Raw genomic sequence first — 23,650 nt, 5'->3', positions numbered from 1 at the left:
TATATATATATATATATACACACATGCATATATTATATAGACAAAAACTTAAGATGCGATTAATCGAGTTGCCAGCACTATAAATAATATTACTAACAATAATAATAATAATAATAATAATTCAAAAGGATTTGGACAGAAAATGTGAAAGTAAAAAAAGGTAACGTTTCTTTAAAAAAGCCAATACTTGTGTGTGTGTTTATTACATTTTATTAATAGATCCTTTTTTTTTCTATTTGTTTTTGTAGTGAAATATGACCCAGATATAACGAGAATAGATAGGGTAAGTAGACACAGACACTCCTAAAGCATCTCAACATCTCGTATTCCTCTCTCTTCTTACAGCAAACTTTAAATAGAAAAACTGAACATATTTCAGTACCAAATTACAAAGATATCAAAGGCTCAGCACTCACTGAACAGTCTGCGTTCACTCGACGGCTCGTGAAGTCACACAAAAACACACGCGTGACGTGCCGAGCCAAAACTCCCTTTGAAATGCAGCGTAATCCCTTTCTGTACCTTTTGACCATACAAAATACAAACCCACAGTTTTGCAGCAAACAATAAAGACGAGTTATACCACGAAAATGTGGCATCTGTACACATCCGAACGGCTAGACCTTCTGAACAGGCGTCGGCGTCGCCCGTTTGCTGCTCTTCTTCATGCGACTGCGAGCGTAAACGCGGAGGAAAAGCGCGAGGAAGACGACAGCCATGCCGAAGCCGCCAACTATAGTGACGGCGTGACCGTAAAGAAAGCAAGACAGGAGGATCGCGAAAGCCTGTCGCAGAGTCATGATGATGGTGAAGATGGCGGCGCCGAATTGCGCAATGGTGTAGAAAATAAAAAGCTGGCCACACGCGGAGCACACGGAGAGCAAGACGGCGTGGAAAGCGAACTCGGAGTGACGCGACATGAACGCGAGCGAGTCGAAGAAGGCGCCCTGTTCCAGCAGAGAGCCGACCGTGAAGAGGCAGGAGAACAGATTCACGCCGAACATCATCTGCACCGACGACATCTTGTGTTTGAAGAGGTTGTCCTGCCAGTTGGAGGTGAAGCTGTCGAACACGATGTATCCTGCGAGGATGATGACGCCGGAGAAGGTGGTGACGGTGGACAGGTGTTTGCCGGTGGAGCTGGAGAGCAGGAACATGCTAACGCCCACTGAGATCAGCGCCGCCGTGAAGTATTCCCAGTACTCGTAGCTCTTGTGCGAGACGATCTTGCCCATCAGCATCACAGGAATCACCTTAGAGGCCTTGGCCAACACCTGTGATGAAAACAACATGACGGATGACAAACAGAAGCACATTTGACAGTCAATCACACTCCTGAATACCTCCATTTCAAAGTTGAAAAAAGTCACCAGACACTAGCTTATGTTTCCATCCACACGTTTTTTATCCGAATTAAGTGATATCGAATGAAAAATGCCTTATGGAAACAGTAAAATTCGATTGAATTTCATGAATATCGACTCAAATGAAATGCGTTCGGTTTTATCTTGATCGATATCCGGCTTATGCGATAAACGCTGATGGAAACGTTATTTGACGAATAAATAATGAATTGCGATTAAGTTTTAGGTCATTTTATGGTTGCAACACGCCACAAAACATAGAAGTTTTAGTTCATTTCCGCCCAGTATTTCCGCTCTGTTTGTGCACACATGGCGGGTGTCAACAAAGACAGATGTAAGTGGACAAAGCAAAAAAATGCTTCAACCAAAGGGTTTCCGTGAGGGGTCTCTGAACCGCGATCTCCCAGAACTGTTTGGAGCGCTGTCGTTCCCACACCACCGGCCGCCTCCGTTGTCGCCGGGCGTTTACGTGCATCTGCATCATCATAGCAATGTGTTGATAGCGTCGTTGTTTTCTTATTACGTGGCTTGGTTGAACTCTAATGTAGAATGCGATATGTTATTTCTTGATAACAGACCGTTGCTAAGTATAACACACCGTTGCCATGAAAAACAGAGCGTTGCCATGGACGCAGTTCAGAGACGGAACGGACTATTTTCTTTAGCGGAAGCAATACAACCGTTTTTAAATCAATAAACTCCTTTTTAAATCAATATTTTGTGTCAAATTATTGATTTATTTGGTAGGTAGCCATGTAATAAGCGGGATAATGTATATCGCTATACATTATCCCTTACATATGTCGCTATCAGCTGGCACATAAGCACTATTAGGCTACACCTTGTGTAATATTAATCATTTGTTGGTAGATGGCGCGATCCATTTAGTCTAGCAAAACTTTGTTCGCAAATGTTTGCTTGAATGTTGTGCGATTCAGTGCAAAAATGAATGGAAACACCTTAAAATGTCACAAAGCAATTCGATATACCAATTTGATCGCAAAAAAGCATGTGACGTCATTACGCACAGGTTTTTATTCGCTTTAAAGCCGTTGGATGGAAACACACTTTCACCAGCTTTATTCGCTAAAAAATTTGAGTTTTTTTTTACCGAACTTCAGATAATTCGATTGACAAGTGGATGGAAACTTGTCTAGTGAGAAACAGTACACCTCTTAAGGCCCTTGCACACGGAGTCCGAAATTTTCGTATGCGTTTTTTCATATATTCGTGATTCGGTGGCTCTGAATTGTCAAAACACCTTTCAAACTGCTTGCTACGGATGCGAAAAACGCAGAAAATCGAACCCGATCCGATTTTTTTTTATGACGGACGAAAGTTTCGGAGGCAGTGTGCAAGCGTGACTGACATAACGTGAGGTCGTATTTATTTTTTAACGTGTGAAAATTTCTGACTCAAGAAGGGCCTTAAAGGAATACTTTTTCTTTTCCTCTTGATTTTAGACTGACCACATGTTCATATACAGCTCATTTCCCCAGAATGCAGTGCTGTACCTGTGTGGGAAAGCTGATGTATTTGAGCGCCTCGTACTGGCACCAGCTGCTGAGGATGTTGGAAAGCGAAGCGAAGGAGTACTTGTACATGGGCACCCCGTGGCGGGGCTGTTTGAACAGGACACACCACAGGCCAGACACCGTCAAGGCCAGGATTCGGTTCATGAACACTAGAAACTGGGAATCTTTGAAGCGCTCGCCGCTGCCTTCAGCCTCTGTGGCGCCATATGAGCGCGTCATCACTCGCTCCTGAAGAACGCCCCACGTCAGGTATGACGCCTGGATGATGCACAAAAAATATTTTTGTGAACATGAAGACTATTAAAGGTGCATTGTGTAATATTTAGGAGGATCTGCTGACAGAAATGCATTATCATATACACTCACCGGCCACTTTATTAGGTACACCTGTCCAACTGCTCGTTAACACTTAATTTCTAAGCAGCCAATCACATGGCGGCAACTCAGTGCATTTAGGCATGTAGACATGGTCAAGACAATCTCCTGCAGTTCAAACCGAGCATCAGTATGGGGAAGAAAGTTGATTTGAGTGACTTTGAACGTGGCATGATTGTTGGTGCCAGAAGGGCTGGTCTGAGTATTTCAGAAACTGCTAATCTACTGGGATTTTCACGCACAACCATCTCCAGTGTTTACAGAGAATGGTCCGAAAAAGAAAAAACATCCAGTGAGCGGCAGTTCTGTGGGCGGAAATGCCTTGTTGATGCCAGAGGTCAGAGGAGAATTGCCAGACTGGTTCGAGCTGATAGAAGGGCAACAGTGACTGAAATAACCACTCATTACAACCGAGGTATGCAGCAAAGCATTTGTGAAGCCACAACACGCACAACCTTGAGGCGGATGGGCTACAACAGCAGAAGACTCCACCGGGTACCACTCATCTCCACTACAAATAGGAAAAAGAGGCTACAATTTGCAAGAGCTCACCAAAATTGAACAGTTGAAGACTGGAAAAATGTTGCCTGGTCTGATGAGTCTCGATTTCTGTTGAGACATTCAGATGTTAGAGTCAGAATTTGGCGTAAACAGAATGAGAACATGGAACCATCATGCCTTGTTACCACTGTGCAGGCTGGTGGTGGTGGTGTAATGGTGTGGGGGATGTTTTCCTGGCACACTTTAGGCCCCTTAGTGCCAATTGGGCATCGTTTAAATGCCACGGCCTACCTGAGCATTGTTTCTGACCATGTCCATCCCTTTATGGCCACCATGTACCCATCCTCTGATGGCTACTTCCACCATGTCACAAAGCTCTAATCATTTCAAATTGGTTTCTTGAACATGACAATGAGTTCACTGTACTAAAATGGCCTCCACAGTCATCAGATCTCAACCCAATAGAGCATCTTTGGGATGTGGTGGAACGGGAGATTCGCATCATGGATGTGCAGCCGACAAATCTGCGGCAACTGTGTGATGCCATCATGTCAATATGGACCAAACTCCCTGAGGAATGCTTCCAGCACCTTGTTGAATCTATGCCACGAAGAATTGAGGCAGTTCTGAAGGCAAAAGGGGGTCCAACCCGTTACTAGCATGGGGTACCTAATAAAGTGGCCGGTGAGTGTATATAACTATGTTTTCAGTGGTGTATAAAGACCTCACTTAATGAACCAGTATGTTTTTATTACCTTAGAATGAGCCATTTCTCTCTACACACACCACGGGTCCGCTTACATCGACATGTTTCTACAGTGGCCCTGAACGGACAAACGCGTTTCATCACTATGTTGTTCTTCGTAAAAGAAGCTAGCTAAAGTCAGCGAATAAAACACTGAGAGAATGATGAACAAGTAACAATAATATTCGCAATAACATATCGGTTTACTGAATAATTAAGTAAACCTAATTTCTTTATTTATCTTTGTAAAGAAATCTCATTGCTGGGTAACTGTAGCCTGGGAAAACCCAGACAACTTCCGGCAAATTTAGATTTGCTCTGAAAGTTAGTCTGGCAAAGAGCTCATTCAAGCTCATTTCCAATCCGTCGAAATCGAGGCACCAATCAGAAACGTTGGGGCGGGCTTTACACGATGACGACAGCGCTGGGATTTTGAAGCAGATTTTGTAGCCTACATTACAAAGATGGATGCCGCCGTCGAACATCACTCGTTCGAATCAGCTATCGCGTCTGTTTTAAGCGATTTGAACGTTTCCTTTTTGTTAAAAACCGAGCAAAGAACAACACTCGGAGATGTTTCTCCGCCGCTCTGCATACGTCATCTCCTTCATCGCTCTGATTGGGTTTAGGTCTATCCGCGACGTTCGTTGGTGACGAGTCACGACCCTCTGGAAATGATTTGTCTATGATGCTTTGCCAGACCATAACTAAGTTACAACTGAGAATGGTCTGGTTTTAACCAGGTTAGGCTAACTGGCTACTCTCTGCTGTCTCAGACGACGACATCATTTCCTGTCAGCCACCGTAACTTCTATTGGGTGCAATTCGCAAACTCACCACTAGATGCCGCTATAAATCACACACTGCACCTTTAACTTGCACTAGGGGTTGCATAGACTAGTTGACTTTAATGCTCTGCCATGACGCTTTAAAGGCCCCCTGAAATCAAAATGTAAGTCTTTTAGCTTTTAGTATGAATATGTTAGCCTTAAGGTTATGAATAAGCTGGTCTGCTCCAAAACAATGACAATTCGCATTTAGGAGATACAAGCATTCAAAACTTAGTCTCTCACTTCTGCTAAAATGCATCACGAATTTTTACAACATCACCGTGGACTTCAGTTTCTCATCAGATTTTCTGTCCAATCAAATGCTCTCTAGAATCTAAAAGCTATAAACACCACCAGGCCAAAGCGACTGTTGACACGTCGCGGAGCAATATGTGTTGGAGATGTGTGTTCGGTTACAGTTTTATTCCGTTTTCCAACTGTACGTTGGTTAAGAATGAAATGGCTAGAATTTATTCACCTCTACTATTGAATCAAACGTATCATCAGCGCTCAGATTCGCTTCCATGTTGCGGTCAAGTACGACTTGCGGTCTGTGAGGGAAACTAAACGCTATTGGCTATTTGAAAAGGGGGAGGAGCCATTCAATATGTCCCGCCTCCGCTTCCTGTTTCAATGTTGTGTGGAAAATCAGTGAAAATTACGTCAATGCATCATACAAAGCACTTCAGTGGGGCTTTAAAGGGATAGTTCACTTTGAAATTAATTTTTGGTATGTTTTAGCTTACCTCAAGGGCATCCAAGATGTAGGTGTCTTTGTTTCCGCAGTAGTTTCAATTTTGATATTTTTAGGTCAAACCGTTCTTGTCTGTCAGTCATATAATGCAGGTCTATGGTCACCACCTCAAAGAGCATGCACAGAGAAGTCCAAATTAAACATGATTTAATGACTTGTAAATGTAAGTACTCATTGATGGCCTAAGACACGAAACGAGCGGTTTGTGTGAGAAAACGAACAGTATTTATATCGTTTTTACCTCTTGTAAACACAGCCACGTCCAAGTGATCTGAGGGCGCGGGCGCTTCGGTCTGTGCAAGAGCCGGAAAGCGCCGGAAGTGATCTCTCTGAAAAAAATTCAACGTTGTCTGTTGATATATCGAAATCGTCTTTCATTGCGATTTCCTGTATATCTAAATATGTTTAGATCTTCACAGTGAAAGGTAACACTTCCGAAATCTCTGTGTTAACAATGAGTGACGTACAGCGAGAGATCACTTCCGGCGCTTGCACAGACCGAAGCGCCTGCGCCCTCAGATCACTTGGACGTGGCTGTGGTTACAAGAGGTAAAAACGATATAAATACTGTTCGTTTTCTCACACAAACCGCTCGTTTCGTGTCTTAGGCCATCAATGTGTACTTACATTTACGAGTCATTAAATCATGTTTAATTTGGACTTCCCTGTGCATGTTCTTAGAGGTGGTGACCATAGACCTGCATTATATGACTGACAGACAAGAACGGTTTGAGCTAAAATAACAAAATTGAAACTACTGCGGAAACAAAGACACCTACATCTTGGATGCCCTTGAGGTAAGCTAAAACATACCAAAAATTTATTTCAAAGTGAACTATACCTTTAAGCTTGACGTCAACAATTTTACCCTCTGTTTCCAACAGTTAAAATGATAAATACATGCATACTCCGAGAGCGCTCCACAATATATGTTTGATTTTACCATCAGGATGCTCAAATTGATTAAAGGTGAATGCACGCTTTAAACAGCTTAATGTACAGGTAAGTTAATCACTGTTCTAAACTAATGCGCTGCTGCATTGTAACACACACACACACACACACACACACACACACACACACACACACACACACACACACACACACACACACACACACAGATAGTAGCACGTGCATCAAACGCAGATCATTCAGTAGTGCAGAAATGTATTGTCAACACTGTTCTGTGATTTATCAATAAAATAGCTTAGAAACTGAAAAGTTCTAGCATATACTTCGTAACTAAAACCCACAGCTTTACTATTAGTAGATAGAAGGTAGTTGCCAGGTAGAAATAATTCACACGCAATCGCTCTCTCTCTCTCACATTAATACATTCATATAAATGTAATCTTTACTGTGCTACTTTATCTGTATCTGATTTAGAACAAGCAGACTTTCATCACATAAATAAATAAAGTCATTCAGATTTCATTCAGTGTGTGTGTGTGAGTGTGTCTGTGTAACCCCTATTATGCACAATTGCACACTACTACTCTAACTTAAAAAGAGGTGATTGATTATGATTTCACTTTTCTAACTAGTTAGTGTGTAATGTTGCTGTTTGAGCGTAAACGACATCTGCAAAGTTACGACGCTCAAAGTTCAAAGCAAAGGGAGATATTTTCTTCTAAAGAAATTGCTTTTTAAGGACTACAACAAACGGCTGGTAGGAACTACAATGAGCTTCTTCACGGGTTAGTGACATCACTAACCCTAAAATTTACATAAACCCCGCCATAAGCTATATACAAGCTACATAAATTCATCAACTAACCATACAGAAATGTTGTCACTTCTTGAGTCTCTTCATCTTTCTATAACCGGGTTGAACATAAAAGGCTAAAAGTTTCTGAAATTTTCAGTGCGTGTGTGTGAGGTAATCGGAGCTGCTAACACACATTTGATTATTTTATTTGGAATGACCAATACTGATTAAAACAACACAGCATCCAAATATTCACAAAGAGCCTGTTATGTTTCACCTGACAATACACACATCGACAATAGTCACAACCACATGAATATATAAATAAATAGGCTATGGATAGAGGTGACATCGCCTTCTCCAAACATGCAGACTGCCTATGATTGCTGACACACACACACACAACACACACACACACGCAGACTGCCTATGATTGCTCACACACACACACACACACACACGCAGACTGCCTATGATTGCTGACACAGAACAGTATTTGGCTGTTTGCTTAAGAGATCTTTTTACTCAGTCCAGCAATTTGCAAACCCCTAACACACACACACCCACAAGCTCTTGAAGCTCCGCCCCCTGTGCCGGGAGCAGCAGCTCATTTGAATTTAAAGGGACAGACAGAAAACGAGGCGTTTTTGCTCACGCTCAAAAAGTGACAACTTTAACATGCTATATAAAAATATCTGTGAGGTATTTTGAGCTAAAACTTCACATACACACTCTGGGGACATCAGAGATTTATTTTACAGCTTGTGAAAAGCGCATTATACTAGGGATGTCCCGATCCGATCACGCGATCGGAAATCGGGCCCGATCACGTGGTTTCAGACTCGATCGGAATCGGACGTTCCCTCCCGATCAGGACTCGGATTTATGTAAATTAGGGGTGTAACGGTTCATGTATTCGTAATTATTGAACCGTTTCGGTACGAGGCTTCCGGTTCGGTACGCATACAAAACGAACGATTCCTAGGACCATTTTACCTGCAGACAAAATCCGCGCTGACGCGATCAACACAACGTGCGCAACATCAAATGGCAAACGTAATGAAAGCGGAACGAAACTGCGCTACTCATTATATTGTGCTTAACGGACCATTATCAGTTCGGACCAGCAACATCTGTGCAGCGCGAGATCAAGCGACACTGTGCTAAGAGATCCAGTGAAGAAAACATTTCAATTCGCCACTAAAGTAATAACATCGCTGCGATATCTAGTGAAACATGGACACCAGGAGAAACATTGTGCCGTGAATGAACATGGATTTAATGTTGCACTTCAAAACTCAAATATTATATAAATATATATTTAAATGTTATTTTTAATGTGATTACCAAAACATTATTTGTTCATCCTTCAAATATTATAAACCTGAAAGTTTCAAGATGTAGGAAAACTCAAACTTATTTAAAAATAGTTTCTTTTAATAAATAGGAAATTTCTCTGGCATTTCTTTCTTTTTGCTGTATCGTATCGAACCGAACCACAAATTTTGTGAACTGTTACACCCCTAATGTATATTATATTCTCATTATTTTTTTATACACTTTTAAAACATTTTTATTTTTTGTTTACATGCCTGCTGGGTATTTTAAGTTGAGGTGCTATTTGTTTTTATATTAGACTTTTTCAATATTTACTGTTGCACTAAAATCCAAAAGTGAAGATTTTATGTTATTTATTACTTGATTGTTCAAGCTACCTCACAGAAGTGCTCTGTTTGTTAACAGAGTTGTTGAATGTTAAAATATGGTGAATTAAATAAAAAATAAGGAACATCCTGGATCTGTTTTTTCTCTCTTCTTTATCATTTTTTTATGTATTATATAAGTATCGGATCGGGACTCGGTATCGGTAGATACTCAAAATCAAATGACTCGGACTCGAGGGCAAAAAAACCTGATCTGGACATCCCTACATTATACCACCCCTTGAAGTTATTCAGTGTGGCGTCAAATTTCCATGGGTAACACAGGGACATTACCTGGAGTCCAGCAGCACAGAAGATCAGTCTGACGGCCTGTCGAGCTGATGAACTGGATTCAGACTCGTTTCTGGCCGCCGTTGAAACATCATCCAGCAGTCCAGTTTTAGATTCATTCCCAAACACACACGTCTTTATGAGAGGAAAACAAAGCCCACGGCCTACAAAAACATGAGCAGTGTGTAAAATCAGGTTTATCAAGTACATTCTGCAAAAAGTCAACACAGGAGTTGTTGCAACATTCATGCATACGTCAAATTGTCTAGACTACTGAAAGCTATGTTGAAATACAAATTTAACATGGTAATGAAAATCAAAATATGACCATTTTGGTGCAAACAACTTTGAATAAAATAAGTGGGAAAAATAAAAAATTTGGTAACACTTTACAATAAGGTCCTATTTGTTTAAGCATTAACTAAAATTAAAGGGACCTTTTTCAAAGTCTTGATGTTTTTAAGCTCTCCTAGAACAGGTTTTCATGCTTGAATCTGTTCACATTTTCCTCATATTCTCCATTGTTGCGGCTCCTCTCGTCTGTCAGTAACGCTCTCTTTAGTTCCTGTCTCTATGAAGCTCCTCCTTCTGAAAAGCACACTGTGCTCTGATTGGTCGGCTGGATCAGTGTGCTGTGATTGGTTAAGCACTTCAAGCTTGTTTGGGAAATGTCCCGCCCCTTACCATAACCGCCAGTTTCAACACACCGGGAGTACACTGTGCGATTAGTTATAGTCCTTTACGATTGTCTTGTCAGACTGTACAAACATGATCATCGCTGTAAGCCATGTCACACTGTAAGATCTCAGTTGTCCTTAAAGGGTTAGTTCACCCAAAAATGAAAATGATGTCATTAATGACTCACCCTCATGTCGCTCCAAGCCCGTAAGACCTCCGTTCATCTTCGGGGCACAGTTTAAGACATTTTAGATTTAGTTCGAGAGCTTTCTGTCCCTCCATTGAAAATGTATGTACGGTAGGGTGCATCAAAAAACACAATTCTTGAATTTTGATATGGCTGGGTGCTAAAAGTGTTCCAATATATGTAGAAACAACACATGCAAAATATTTTTCCAGTACATGATGATTTAGGGGTGCCACCGTACATCTGTTTTTGTTGGATAAAGTGGTTAACAGTGTTCAATGGTCGCCATTGAGATCTGAGGTAAACAATACTACAGCTCAAGAAATCTGAGGTGATCTTTCTGAGGTGATCTTTCTGTGTTGGGTATGTATTATTACATATTACTATCATATCTGGAATTGTATCTTTGTATACTTATTTATCATAAGTCATTTAAGTCATATTTATAGGTATTTGGTGCTCATTACATCTAGCTAACATTAGCTAGCCACAGTTTGCTAACCACAGTTAGCTATGTATGTGTTAGCTAAGCTATTAAGCGTAACATCAACAGTATTCTAGAGTAGACAATGTCATATTCACAGTATAGATGACTCATGTTTATTGAGAGTAGCATTGTAGTTGGTGGTAGACTTAGTCAATGCTAACAACAAGCTGCGGAAAATCGCCCAGGCCAATCGCTCCAGTGAGACTACAGCGAAACAATTGGAGAAAATGGAGTGCAGACTTGATGCCAGATTTCCGCTGTGGCCCCCAAATGTTAAAAAGCTGATTGATAACCCAGAAGACCTAGCTTTCTTGGCCAGCATGAAGAATGAGAGAGTGGGCACATTTGGGGCAGGTTTCACAAAGCCATTTTAGACTATAGTCTATATTGTTAGACAAGTCTAAAATTTGCTCATAGACTAGTCTAATGCAAGTTAGACTGTTTCACAAAAATTTAGACCAAAAAAATTAGACGCCTTCCCCCCCAGGCTAACTTAGGTCTAAGTCTCTGTTACCTTGGCAACCAACAGTAACAATCAGTTACATTACAAACAGCCGAAAGCAAAGGGAAAATGGCCCTTTCCAAATTAAGCATTTCTTCTTCTTACTACATTCTCCGCTAATTTTCCCAAGTAAAATGTCCTTGTAACTGTTATACTCCTCCAACAAACATATATTTTCCACTGGGGTAAACTGCACTGAGCGGATGAATGCGATTACTCGATCCGCCATGTTTTTTGTTTTGAAAAGTGTCTTATTTTACCCAGAATGCAATGCAGTGTAGTCCTACTTAAGATAGTCAGAGTCTTAAGCGCTTTGTGCAACGGTCTGATTTAGATGTCTATGTGAAGTCTGACTATCTACTATATCTAAGCCATAGTCAAAGTCTATCTTTGTGAAACCGGCCCTTGGTGTATTGGACAAAAAGCTGCAGCTCAAGAGGCGAGAGGAGCGTCAAGCTGCCGCAGCAGCCGGGCAGTCCCGCTGTGAAAAGGAGCTGGAGGAGATGGCGGCAATGTCCAGCTTGGAGTCGGAGATTGATGAGGAGACAGAGGAGGATACTAACACAGTCTATCCACCATCTGAGGGCGAACCATCCCACAAGCATAAGAAGACTGGAACAAACGTCTTCATTCCACATGACATCCTTAGCCGACCAAGTGTCGTGTCTCTGGCTACAAGGTTGAAGATGTCACCAATGCAACAGGCTGCCTTCACGCGTGGCCTTGTTGCAGAGTCAGGCAGTGAATGTACACATCTCTGTGCATCTTACGCAAATACTGACCGAGCAAGACGCCAAGTGCTGGAGACAATCAGTGAGGAACAGCACAAGCAGTGGACACCACCTCCATTGTGCACCCTACACTGGGACAGCAAGTTAACACAGATGCTCAGCAATGTTGGAGGTGCGTTTTACAGTAGTGGTTGGAGATACAGAGCGGATGAAACTGCTTGGTGTCTCAGCGTATAAGAAGCAGACCAATGAGGCATGTGGAATGATCATTGCCCGGTTGACATGCAAGTTGCTGCAGGACTGGTGCTGCACTGACCAGGTTGTAAACATGGCATTTGACACCACTGCGTCAAACACCGGCCATCTCACAGCAGCCTGCATTGCCATACAGCTCTCACTGGGCCGACCACTGCTTTGGTCTGGGTGCCGGCACCACATTGGTGAGGTCCTCCTGAACCAGGTTTTCACAGTGAGGTCAATGTACGTGCAATGAACGTGGTCAATGGGCCAAAGTTCATGTGTTAGGTGGCACCCCTAAATCTCAATGGAATTCCTCAAAACTTTGCAAAAGTCATTTTTATGTTAATTGGAACAAAATGCAATGCCAGCCAAATTGATATTTTGAAATTATAACTTCCCATTCAAATTTGATGCACCCTAATGTACGGTATACTGTCCTTGTCCAGAAAGGAAATAAAGACATCATCAAAGTAGTCCATGTGACATCAGTGGGTTAGTTAGAGTGTTTTGAAGCATCGAAAATACATTTTGGTCCAAAAATAACAAAAACTACGACTTTATTCAGCATTGTATTGTCTTCCAGTTCTGTTGTGGATCCGCGTTCAGTGACGCTGCTGACGTGTGTCTGGTGCGTCCGTGTATTCGGGTTCAAATAAATATGGCTGGGGAAAAAAATGCAAGTCTTCCTCTGTGTGGAAATCCTTAGACATGTTTGCGAAGATTGTTTTGTTTCCAGCGTGCGTCTCCCTCAGACTGTAAACGAAGCTCGGGCGCACCAGACACACGTCAGCAGCGTCTTACGTCAGCAGCGGCACTGAACGCGGATCCACAACAGAACCGGAAGACAATACAATGCTGAATAAAGTCCTAGTTTTTGTTATTTTTGGACCAAAATGTATTTTCGATGCTTCAAAACACTCTAACTAACCCACTGATGTCACATGGACTACTTTGATGATGTATTTATTTCCTTTCTGGACAAGGACAGTATACCGTACATATATTTCCAATGGAGGGACAGAAAGCTCTCGAACTAAATCTAAAATATCTTAAACTGTGTCCCGAAGATGAACGGAGGTCTTACGGGCTTGGAACGACATGAGGGTGAGTCATTAATGACATCATTTTCATTTTTGGGTGAACTAGCCCTTTAATGTCAGAGAAAAATCCTGGAATGTTTTCCTCAAAAACCTTAATTTCTTTTCGACTGAAGAAAGAAAGACATGGACATTGTGGATGACATGGGGGTGAGTAAATTATCAGGAAATTTTCATTTGAAACAAAAATTAACTAATCCTTTAACTTAACCAGGCCCCGCCCCTATTATTCTGCGTATGAATTATTTAAATGAGGAATATTGTGAATATTGTGTTTACAAATGGAACCTTGTTCTAAAGTGATACCAAATTGTTTTTACAAAAATGCAGTACATGACTACACAAGAACGAAACAATTGAGAAATTCCAACGAACCGGTTTCTAGATAATTGACTCGTTTGAAGTAGCTGATTAGGAAATATCCAGGGATGATGATGGTGGCGTATCCCAGAACATTGAGGAACAAGCGGAAGAGCCACACGTCCTGCCAGCCGCCCAGCAGAGACACATCTTCAGCATCCGCTCGCACAGTCGGCAGGACACACAGCGCCGCACACACACACAAACTGAAGGGAAGAGAAGTGGAGAAGATTAGAAACAAAATTATGCTATTTATTTTTATGCATTTCCCCTTGAAGACAGGAGTCTGAAGCGAAGCGATGCATTTGTGTAAGACAAATATCCATATTTAAAACTTTATAAAGTAAAATAACTAGCTTCCGGCCAAACGAACATACGGATTCGACTTAAAGGGATAGTTCACCCAAAAATGAAAACTCTGTCAGTAATGACTCTCCCTCATGTTGTTCCAACCCCGTAAGACTTTCGTTCATCTTCGGAACACAAATGAAGATATTTTTGATTAAATCTGAGAGCTGTCTCACTCCTCCATAGGCTTCTATTGTAATTGAAACTTTCTGGGCCGGCAAGTTTCAAAAGACATCGTTAAAATAGTCCAAGTGACGACAGTGGCTCAACCTTAAGTTTATCAAGCGACGAGAATACTTTCTGTGCGCAAAAAACAAACAACTTTATTCAACTCTTCATTTCCTTCTCTGTGGGCGTCGAGTGAGTTCACGTAGTGTAACAGCGCAGCGCTTCTGGGTTGTACGTCACACGCAGGCTCACTATTGGCCGACGCTGGTCATGTGTGTGATGCGTGTGACGTATATCTTAAAAATATTGTAATTTTTTTTTGGGTGAACTATCCCTTTAAGTCTAAGCGTAATTTACGCGAGTAATGCGACATGCTGCTGATATTTACGCTACACCATGACGCACTACGCTACTTCTGACATCACAAGTTGCATAAGTTGCGCATTAGGCGTAAGTAGAATCCGTATGACCGTTCGGCCGAAAGCTAGAATTCTATTTTGAATATGAATATTTTTCTTGCACTAACCCATCGCTTCACTTTAGAAGGTCTTTATTAACCCCCCAGAGCCTGTGGAACACTTTTATGACGGATAGATGCGCTTTTATGACGGATAGATGCGCTTTTATGGATAGATGGATGCGCTTTTATGACGGATAGATGCGCTTTTATGGATAGATAGATGCGCTTTTATGATGGACAGATGCACTTATGATGGATAGATGCGCTTTTATCATGGACAGATGTACTTATGATGGATAGATGCGCTTTTATGATGGATAGATGCGCTTTTATGGATAGATAGATGCGCTTTTATGATGGACAGATGCGCTTTTATGGATAGATAGATGCGCTTTTATGATGGACAGATGCGCTTTTATCATGGACAGATGTACTTATGATAGATAGATGCGCTTTTATGATGGATAGATGCGCTTTTATGGATAGATAGATGCGCTTTTATGATGGACAGATGCGCTTTTATCATGGACAGATGTACTTATGATGGATAGATGCGCTTTTATGACGGATAGATGCGCTTTTATGACGGATAGATGCGCTTTTATGGATAGATAGATGCGCTTTTATGACGGATAGATGCGCTTTTATGATGGATAGATGGATGCGCTTTTATGATGGATAGATGCGCTTTTATGACGGATAGATGCGCTTTTATGATGGATAGATGCGCTTTTATGATGGATAGATGCGCTTTTATGACGGATAGATGCGCTTTTATGACGGATAGATGCGCTTTTATGGATAGATAGATGCGCTTTTATGATGGATAGATGCGCTTTTATGACGGATAGATGCGCTTTTATGATGGATAGATGCGCTTTTATGACGGATAGATGCGCTTTTATGACGGATAGATGCGCTTTTATGACGGATAGATGCGCTTTTATGGATAGATAGATGCGCTTTTATGATGGATAGATGCGCTTTTATGACGGATAGATGCGCTTTTATGATGGATAGATGGATGCGCTTTTATGACGGATAGATGCGCTTTTATGACGGATAGATGCGCTTTTATGGCGGATAGATGCGCTTTTATGGATAGATAGATGAGCTTTTATGATGGATAGATGCGCTTTTATGACGGATAGATGCGCTTTTATGACGGATAGATGCGCTTTTATGATGGATAGATGCGCTTTTATGGATAGATGCGCTTTTATGGATAGATGCGCTTTTATGGATAGATAGATGCGCTTTTATGATGGACAGATGCGCTTTTATGGATAGATAGATGCGCTTTTATGACGGATAGATGCGCTTTTATGGATAGATGCGCTTTTATGATGGATAGATGCGCTTTTATGACGGATAGATGCGCTTTTATGGATAGATAGATGCGCTTTTATGATGGACAGATACGCTTTTATGGATAGATAGATGCGCTTTTATGGATAGATAGATGCGCTTTTATGATGGACAGATGTACTTATGATGGACAGATGTGCTTTTATCATGGACAGATGTACTTATGATGGATAGATGCGCTTTTATGACGGATAGATGGGCTTTTATGACGGATAGATGCGCTTTTATGACGGATAGATCCGCTTTTATGACAGATAGATGCGCTTTTATGACGGATAGATGCGCTTTTATGACGGATAGATGCGCTTTTATGGATAGATAGATGCGCTTTTATGACGGATAGATGCGCTTTAATGACGGATAGATGCGCTTTTATGACGGATAGATGCGCTTTTATGGATAGATAGATGCGCTTTTATGATGGATAGATGCGCTTTTATGACGGATAGATGCGCTTTTATGACGGATAGATGCGCTTTTATGGATAGATAGATGCGCTTTTATGATGGATAGATGCGCTTTTATGACGGATAGATGCGCTTTTATGACGGATAGATGCGCTTTTATGGATAGATAGATGCGCTTTTATGACGGATAGATCCGCTTTTATGACGGATAGATGCGCTTTTATGACGGATAGATGCGCTTTAATGGATAGATAGATGCGCTTTTATGACGGATAGATGCGCTTTTATGGATAGATAGATGCGCTTTTATGATGGACAGATGTGCTTTTATCATGGACAGATGTACTTATGATGGATAGATGCGCTTTTATGACGGATAGATGCGCTTTTATGATGGATAGATGCGCTTTAATGGATAGATAGATGCGCTTTTATGACGGATAGATGCGCTTTTATGGATAGATAGATGCGCTTTTATGATGGACAGATGTGCTTTTATCATGGACAGATGTACTTATGATGGATAGATGCGCTTTTATGACGGATAGATGGGCTTTTATGACGGATAGATGCGCTTTTATGACGGATAGATGCGCTTTTATGACGGATAGATCTGCTTTTATGACGGATAGATGCGCTTTTATGACGGACAGATAGATGCGTTTTTATGACGGATAGATGCGCTTTTATGGATAGATGCGCTTTTATGATGGATAGATGCGCTTTTATGACGGATAGATGCGCTTTTATGGATAGATGCGCTTTTATAGATAGATAGATGCGCTTTTATGACGGATAGATGCGCTTTTATGGATAGATAGATGCGCTTTTATGACGGATAGATGCGCTTTTATGGATAGATAGATGCGCTTTTATGATGGACAGATGTGCTTTTATCATGGACAGATGTACTTATGATGGATAGATGCGCTTTTATGACGGATAGATGGGCTTTTATGACAGATAGATGCGCTTTTATGACGGATAGATGCGCTTTTATGACGGATAGATGCGCTTTTATGACGGATAGATCTGCTTTTATGACGGATAGATGCGCTTTTATGACGGACAGATAGATGCGCTTTTATGACGGATAGATGCGCTTTTATGGATAGATGCGCTTTTATGGATAGATAGATGTGCTTTTATGACGGATAGATGCGCTTTTATGGATAGATAGATGCGCTTTTATGACGGATAGATGCGCTTTTATGATAGACAGATGCGCTTTTATGGATAGATAGATGCGCTTTTATGACGGATAGGTGCGCTTTTATGGATAGATGCGCTTTTATGATGGATAGATGCGCTTTTATGACGGATAGATGCGCTTTTATGGATAGATAGATGCGCTTTTATGATGGATAGATGCGCTTTTATGGATAGATAGATGGGCTTTTATGGATAGATGCGCTTTTATGGATAGATGGATGCGCTTTTATGATGGACAGATGCACTTATGATGGATAGATGCGCTTTTATGGATAGATGCGCTTTTATGGATAGATAGATGGGCTTTTATAGATAGATGCGCTTTTATGGATAGATGGATGCGCTTTTATGATGGACAGATGCACTTATGATGGATAGATGCGCTTTTATGGATAGATAGATGCGCTTTTATCATGGATAGATGCACTTTTATGACGGATAGATGCGCTTTTATGATGGATAGATGGATGCGCTTTTATGATGGATAGATGCGCTTTTATGACGGATAGATGCGCTTTTATGATGGATAGATGCGCTTTTATGACGGATAGATGCGCTTTTATGACGGATAGATGCGCTTTTATGGATAGATAGATGCGCTTTTATGATGGATAGATGCGCTTTTATGACGGATAGATGCGCTTTTATGACGGATAGATGCGCTTTTATGACGGATAGATGCGCTTTTATGACGGATAGATGCGCTTTTATGGATAGATGCGCTTTTATGGATAGATAGATGCGCTTTTATGATGGACAGATGCGCTTTTATGGATAGATAGATGCGCTTTTATGACGGATAGATGCGCTTTTATGGATAGATGCGCTTTTATGATGGATAGATGCGCTTTTATGACGGATAGATGCGCTTTTATGGATAGATGCGCTTTTATGGATAGATAGATGCGCTTTTATGATGGACAGATGCGCTTTTATGGATAGATAGATGCGCTTTTATGGATAGATAGATGCGCTTTTATGGATAGATAGATGCGCTTTTATGATGGACAGATGTACTTATGATGGACAGATGTGCTTTTATCATGGACAGATGTACTTATGATGGATAGATGCGCTTTTATGACGGATAGATGGGCTTTTATGACGGATAGATGCGCTTTTATGACGGATAGATCCGCTTTTATGACGGATAGATGCGCTTTTATGACGGATAGATGCGCTTTTATGACGGATAGATGCGCTTTTATGGATAGATAGATGCGCTTTTATGACGGATAGATGCGCTTTAATGACGGATAGATGCGCTTTTATGACGGATAGATGCGCTTTTATGGATAGATAGATGCGCTTTTATGACGGATAGATGCGCTTTTATGACGGATAGATCCGCTTTAATGGATAGATAGATGCGCTTTTATGACGGATAGATGCGCTTTTATGGATAGATAGATGCGCTTTTATGATGGACAGATGTGCTTTTATCATGGACAGATGTACTTATGATGGATAGATGCGCTTTTATGACGGATAGATGCGCTTTTATGACGGATAGATGCGCTTTAATGGATAGATAGATGCGCTTTTATGACGGATAGATGCGCTTTTATGGATAGATAGATGCGCTTTTATGATGGACAGATGTGCTTTTATCATGGACAGATGTACTTATGATGGATAGATGCGCTTTTATGACGGATAGATGCGCTTTAATGGATAGATAGATGCGCTTTTATGACGGATAGATGCGCTTTTATGGATAGATAGATGCGCTTTTATGATGGACAGATGTGCTTTTATCATGGACAGATGTACTTATGATGGATAGATGCGCTTTTATGACGGATAGATGGGCTTTTATGACGGATAGATGCGCTTTTATGACGGATAGATGCGCTTTTATGACGGATAGATCTGCTTTTATGACGGATAGATGCGCTTTTATGACGGATAGATAGATGCGCTTTTATGACGGATAGATGCGCTTTTATGGATAGATGCGCTTTTATGATGGATAGATGCGCTTTTATGACGGATAGATGCGCTTTTATGGATAGATGCGCTTTTATGGATAGATAGATGCGCTTTTATGACGGATAGATGCGCTTTTATGATAGACAGATGCGCTTTTATGGATAGATGCGCTTTTATGATGGATAGATGCGCTTTTATGACGGATAGATGCGCTTTTATGGATAGATAGATGCGCTTTTATGATGGATAGATGCGCTTTTATGGATAGATAGATGGGCTTTTATGGATAGATGCGCTTTTATGGATAGATGGATGCGCTTTTATGATGGACAGATGCACTTATGATGGATAGATGCGCTTTTATGGATAGATAGATGCGCTTTTATCATGGATAGATGCACTTTTATGATGGATAGATGCGCTTTTATGACGGATAGATGCGCTTTTATGGATAGATAGATGCGCTTTTATCATGGATAGATGCACTTTTATGATGGATAGATGCGCTTTTATGACGGATAGATGCACTTTTATGATGGATAGATGCGCTTTTATGACGGATAGATGCGCTTTTATGGATAGATAGAGGCGCTTTTATGATGGACAGATGCGCTTTTATGGATAGATAGATTCGCTTTTATGGATAGATGGATGCGCTTTTATTATGGATAGATGCGCTTTTATGATGGATGGATGCGCTTTTATCATGGACAGATGCACTTATGATGGATAGATGCACTTTTATGATGGATAGATGCACTTTTATGATGGACAGATGCCCTTTTATGATGGATAGATGCACTTTTATGATGGACAGATGCACTTTTATGATGGACAGATGCACTTTTATGATGGACAGATGCACTTTTATGATGGACAGATCCACTTTTATGATGGATAGATGCGCTTTGATGGACTTCAAAACAGAAACGGCCATTCACTGCCATTATAAAGCTTGGAAGAGCCAGAACATTTTTTAATATAACTCTGATTGTATTCGTCTGAAAGAAGAAAGTCATATACACCTAGGATGGCTTAAGGGTGAGTAAATCATGGGGGCTAATTTTCATTTTTGGGTGAACTATCCCTTTAAAGACAGAAGTCTGCATGAACACCGAAATGTCACATATCTGCAAACAAACCTGGTCGAAATGCAACACAGGAATCTTTTGGAAAAGAAATCAAGTGTAACTTTTCTCCATAATTTTGTGTGTGTGTCTTTTGAGCATTTCTGGAATTCAGCAGGTCTCGTCCCAGGAGTCTGATCCCAGTCCAACAGAAGGTCTTTGTGCACAGAGCTGGACTGCAGGATCGACACACACTAACCTCTATTCAAACCCTGCAGCGTTACCTGACACCACAGATTACTGCACGATTAGAAGAACTGGATGAACGCTTCATTACAGACGGAATGCGTCCCAGTGTAAATTCAGAGCATTGTAATGAAGAGGCTTCATAAAGGTGTTTATGCTAAGAGTCTCTGAAAGAATACAGTCAATAAACACCTTCTGACATGCTAATTTCTATTTTAGAATAAAAATTTCTAGCAGATTAAATAGCATACAGTACCGGTCAAAAGTTTGGTTAAAGTGATCACAGGTTCCACACAAAATATTAAGAAGCTCAACTGTTTCCATTATTGATAGTAAATCATCATATTAGAATGATTTCTGAAGGATCATGTGACACTGAAGACTGGAGTAATGATGCTGAAAATTCAGCTTTGCATCACAAAAATAAATTATATTTTAAAGTATATTAAAATAGAAAATATTTATTTTAAATTGTAATAATATTACTGCTTTTTCTGTATATTTGATCAAATAAATGCAGGCTTGATGAGCAAAAGAGACTTCTTTCAAAAATATTAAAAGCAATAATGTTTCCAAACTTTTGACCGGAACTTATGCATGTATGTATGTATATATCCAACTGGAATAATGCTCATCAAGGCTGCATTTATTTGAGCCACAATATAGGAAAAACAGTAATATTGTGAAGTATTCTTAAGATTTAAAATAACAGTTGTCTTCAAATGTAATATATTCCTGTGATCAAAGCTGAATTTCCAGCATCATTACTCCAGTCTTCAGTGTCACATGATCCTTCAGAAATCACTCTAATATGCTGATTTGATACTCAATTATTAATATTGTTTCTAATCAATGTTGAACAGTTTTTGCTGCTTCATATTACTTTGGAAACAGTGATACAGTGTTTTCATGATTGACTGATGAATAGAAAAGAACAGCAAGAAACACAAGTAAACATTCATCAAAGCAGACAATTCTGTGGATTCTTTCAATTCAGAAGAATCTAAATATGACGTGATACATATCAATGTTACAGTGTTGCACTAGAAGTGACTGTGACATCGGATATAGAACATTTAAATGTTATTGTGATGTTTCATCATCATGTTTCAGTACCTCCATGGAAACAGAGGCATTTTCAAGCAGCCGCCGCTCCGCCTGTTCAAAACTCCCTAAAACAGCCGCTGAGAGTCTCCAAACGAGCTCCTGCGCGGATCATGTACCGATAAAGCCTTGTACCTGTAATTAAATAAGCAACATCCAGGATCCGGACAAATCCCGTGTGTTTCTGACCTGAAACTTCTCGGCCTGCTTCACTCATGAGTTCGTCTGTGCTGAGTGACGTGTTAACACTAACACACACTACACCGCTTCCGGTTGCGAAAGGAGACACACCTTCACATATCCGTGTAATTTCCACTTAGATATTGTGTTATGAGGCTTCGGTAAATATTTGAATGTTTTATTGTTTGACAGACGTGTTGACAGTTGAGAGAATGAAATGTCCTTGTGTTTCTTGGGTGGGGGTTCATTATTCTATAGGAAGGACCTTTATTTTGTAATGTATTCTGAAGTCACGCGTCACTTCAAACTTATGCTGGGATCATGGACATAATCATTGCCGCTTATCTGTGATTTTAAAATATTTTATCACATTGTATTAGAATATTAAGGAAACAATTCCAAAATATCAAAAATACAGTTAAATATATATTTATAAAAATGTTACTTTTATTGCATGTTGTAACATTACTTGTTAATGGAAGTTATGTTGTCACCAAATATTAAAAATAAAAAATTATGTATTAGAAGATAGAAAAATGTACTAGATACTCATTTAATTTTAGCTGCTTCCCCGTTTTATATATTATATTTTATTAGTTTATTATTTTTAAGCTATTTGTCCTCAATACTCATTGAGAAAAAAAGTATATCTTTAAGTATCAGATATTGTAAAATATATATTCATTAATTTTGTACAAAAAAAAGTTATAACTAAATATTTAGGTAACAATTTCCAATCAGGTTTCATTCGTTAACATCAGTTAAGTACATTAACTAACATGAACTAACAATTAATAGTTTAATTTTAAATAATTAACCCTGGTCCATAACACCATTAACAAAAAATTTATGAATACTGATTAAAGAAATGTATTGCTCATTGTTAATTAATTTGTGAAATAATTGGACATTATTGTAAAATGTTACCAATTGGTTATATTAAAAAAATTATGCATTTAATTAAATATTTATAGAATTGCACAGTAAAGAAAATCATCATATTCATAAACAAGGACATGTACTTGTTTTACTAGAAGTAGAAACAAGTGTAGTTTACATGAATGAGATAA

General features: G+C 40.1%; 1 protein-coding gene across 1 annotated transcript; it reads right to left on the bottom strand.

Annotated features, from left to right (window-relative positions):
- Positions 1-454: 454 nt before the first annotated feature.
- Positions 455-22,620, bottom strand: slc35b2 (solute carrier family 35 member B2). Its single transcript, XM_056262825.1, has 5 exons — positions 22,413-22,620; positions 14,104-14,294; positions 9,810-9,970; positions 2,879-3,157; positions 455-1,274 (listed from the first exon to the last, which is right to left on the bottom strand). The coding sequence occupies exons 1-5, from the start codon at positions 22,430-22,432 to the stop codon at positions 618-620; spliced, it is 1,308 nt and encodes a 435-aa protein (XP_056118800.1). The 5' UTR covers positions 22,433-22,620; the 3' UTR covers positions 455-617.
- Positions 22,621-23,650: the final 1,030 nt, after the last annotated feature.

Source organism: Rhinichthys klamathensis, unplaced genomic scaffold (genome assembly GCF_029890125.1).
Source record: "Rhinichthys klamathensis goyatoka isolate OS25496 unplaced genomic scaffold, OSU_Roscu_1.1 h1tg000196l_1, whole genome shotgun sequence".
Classification (NCBI taxonomy): Eukaryota; Metazoa; Chordata; class Actinopteri; order Cypriniformes; family Leuciscidae; genus Rhinichthys; species Rhinichthys klamathensis.
This window is presented reverse-complemented; position numbering and strand designations above follow the sequence as displayed.

Bases quoted from the DNA above. Each gene is read 5' to 3' on its own strand.
- slc35b2 (XM_056262825.1), bottom strand. From the start codon at position 22,432: ATGCCTCTGTTTCCATGGAG. The intron at 14,295-22,412 runs GTACTGAAACAT...TCTTCCCTTCAG, and splicing joins ATGCCTCTGTTTCCATGGAG to TTTGTGTGTGTGTGCGGCGC. The intron at 3,158-9,809 runs GTAATGTCCCTG...TGCATCATCCAG, and splicing joins TCTGTGCTGCTGGACTCCAG to GCGTCATACCTGACGTGGGG.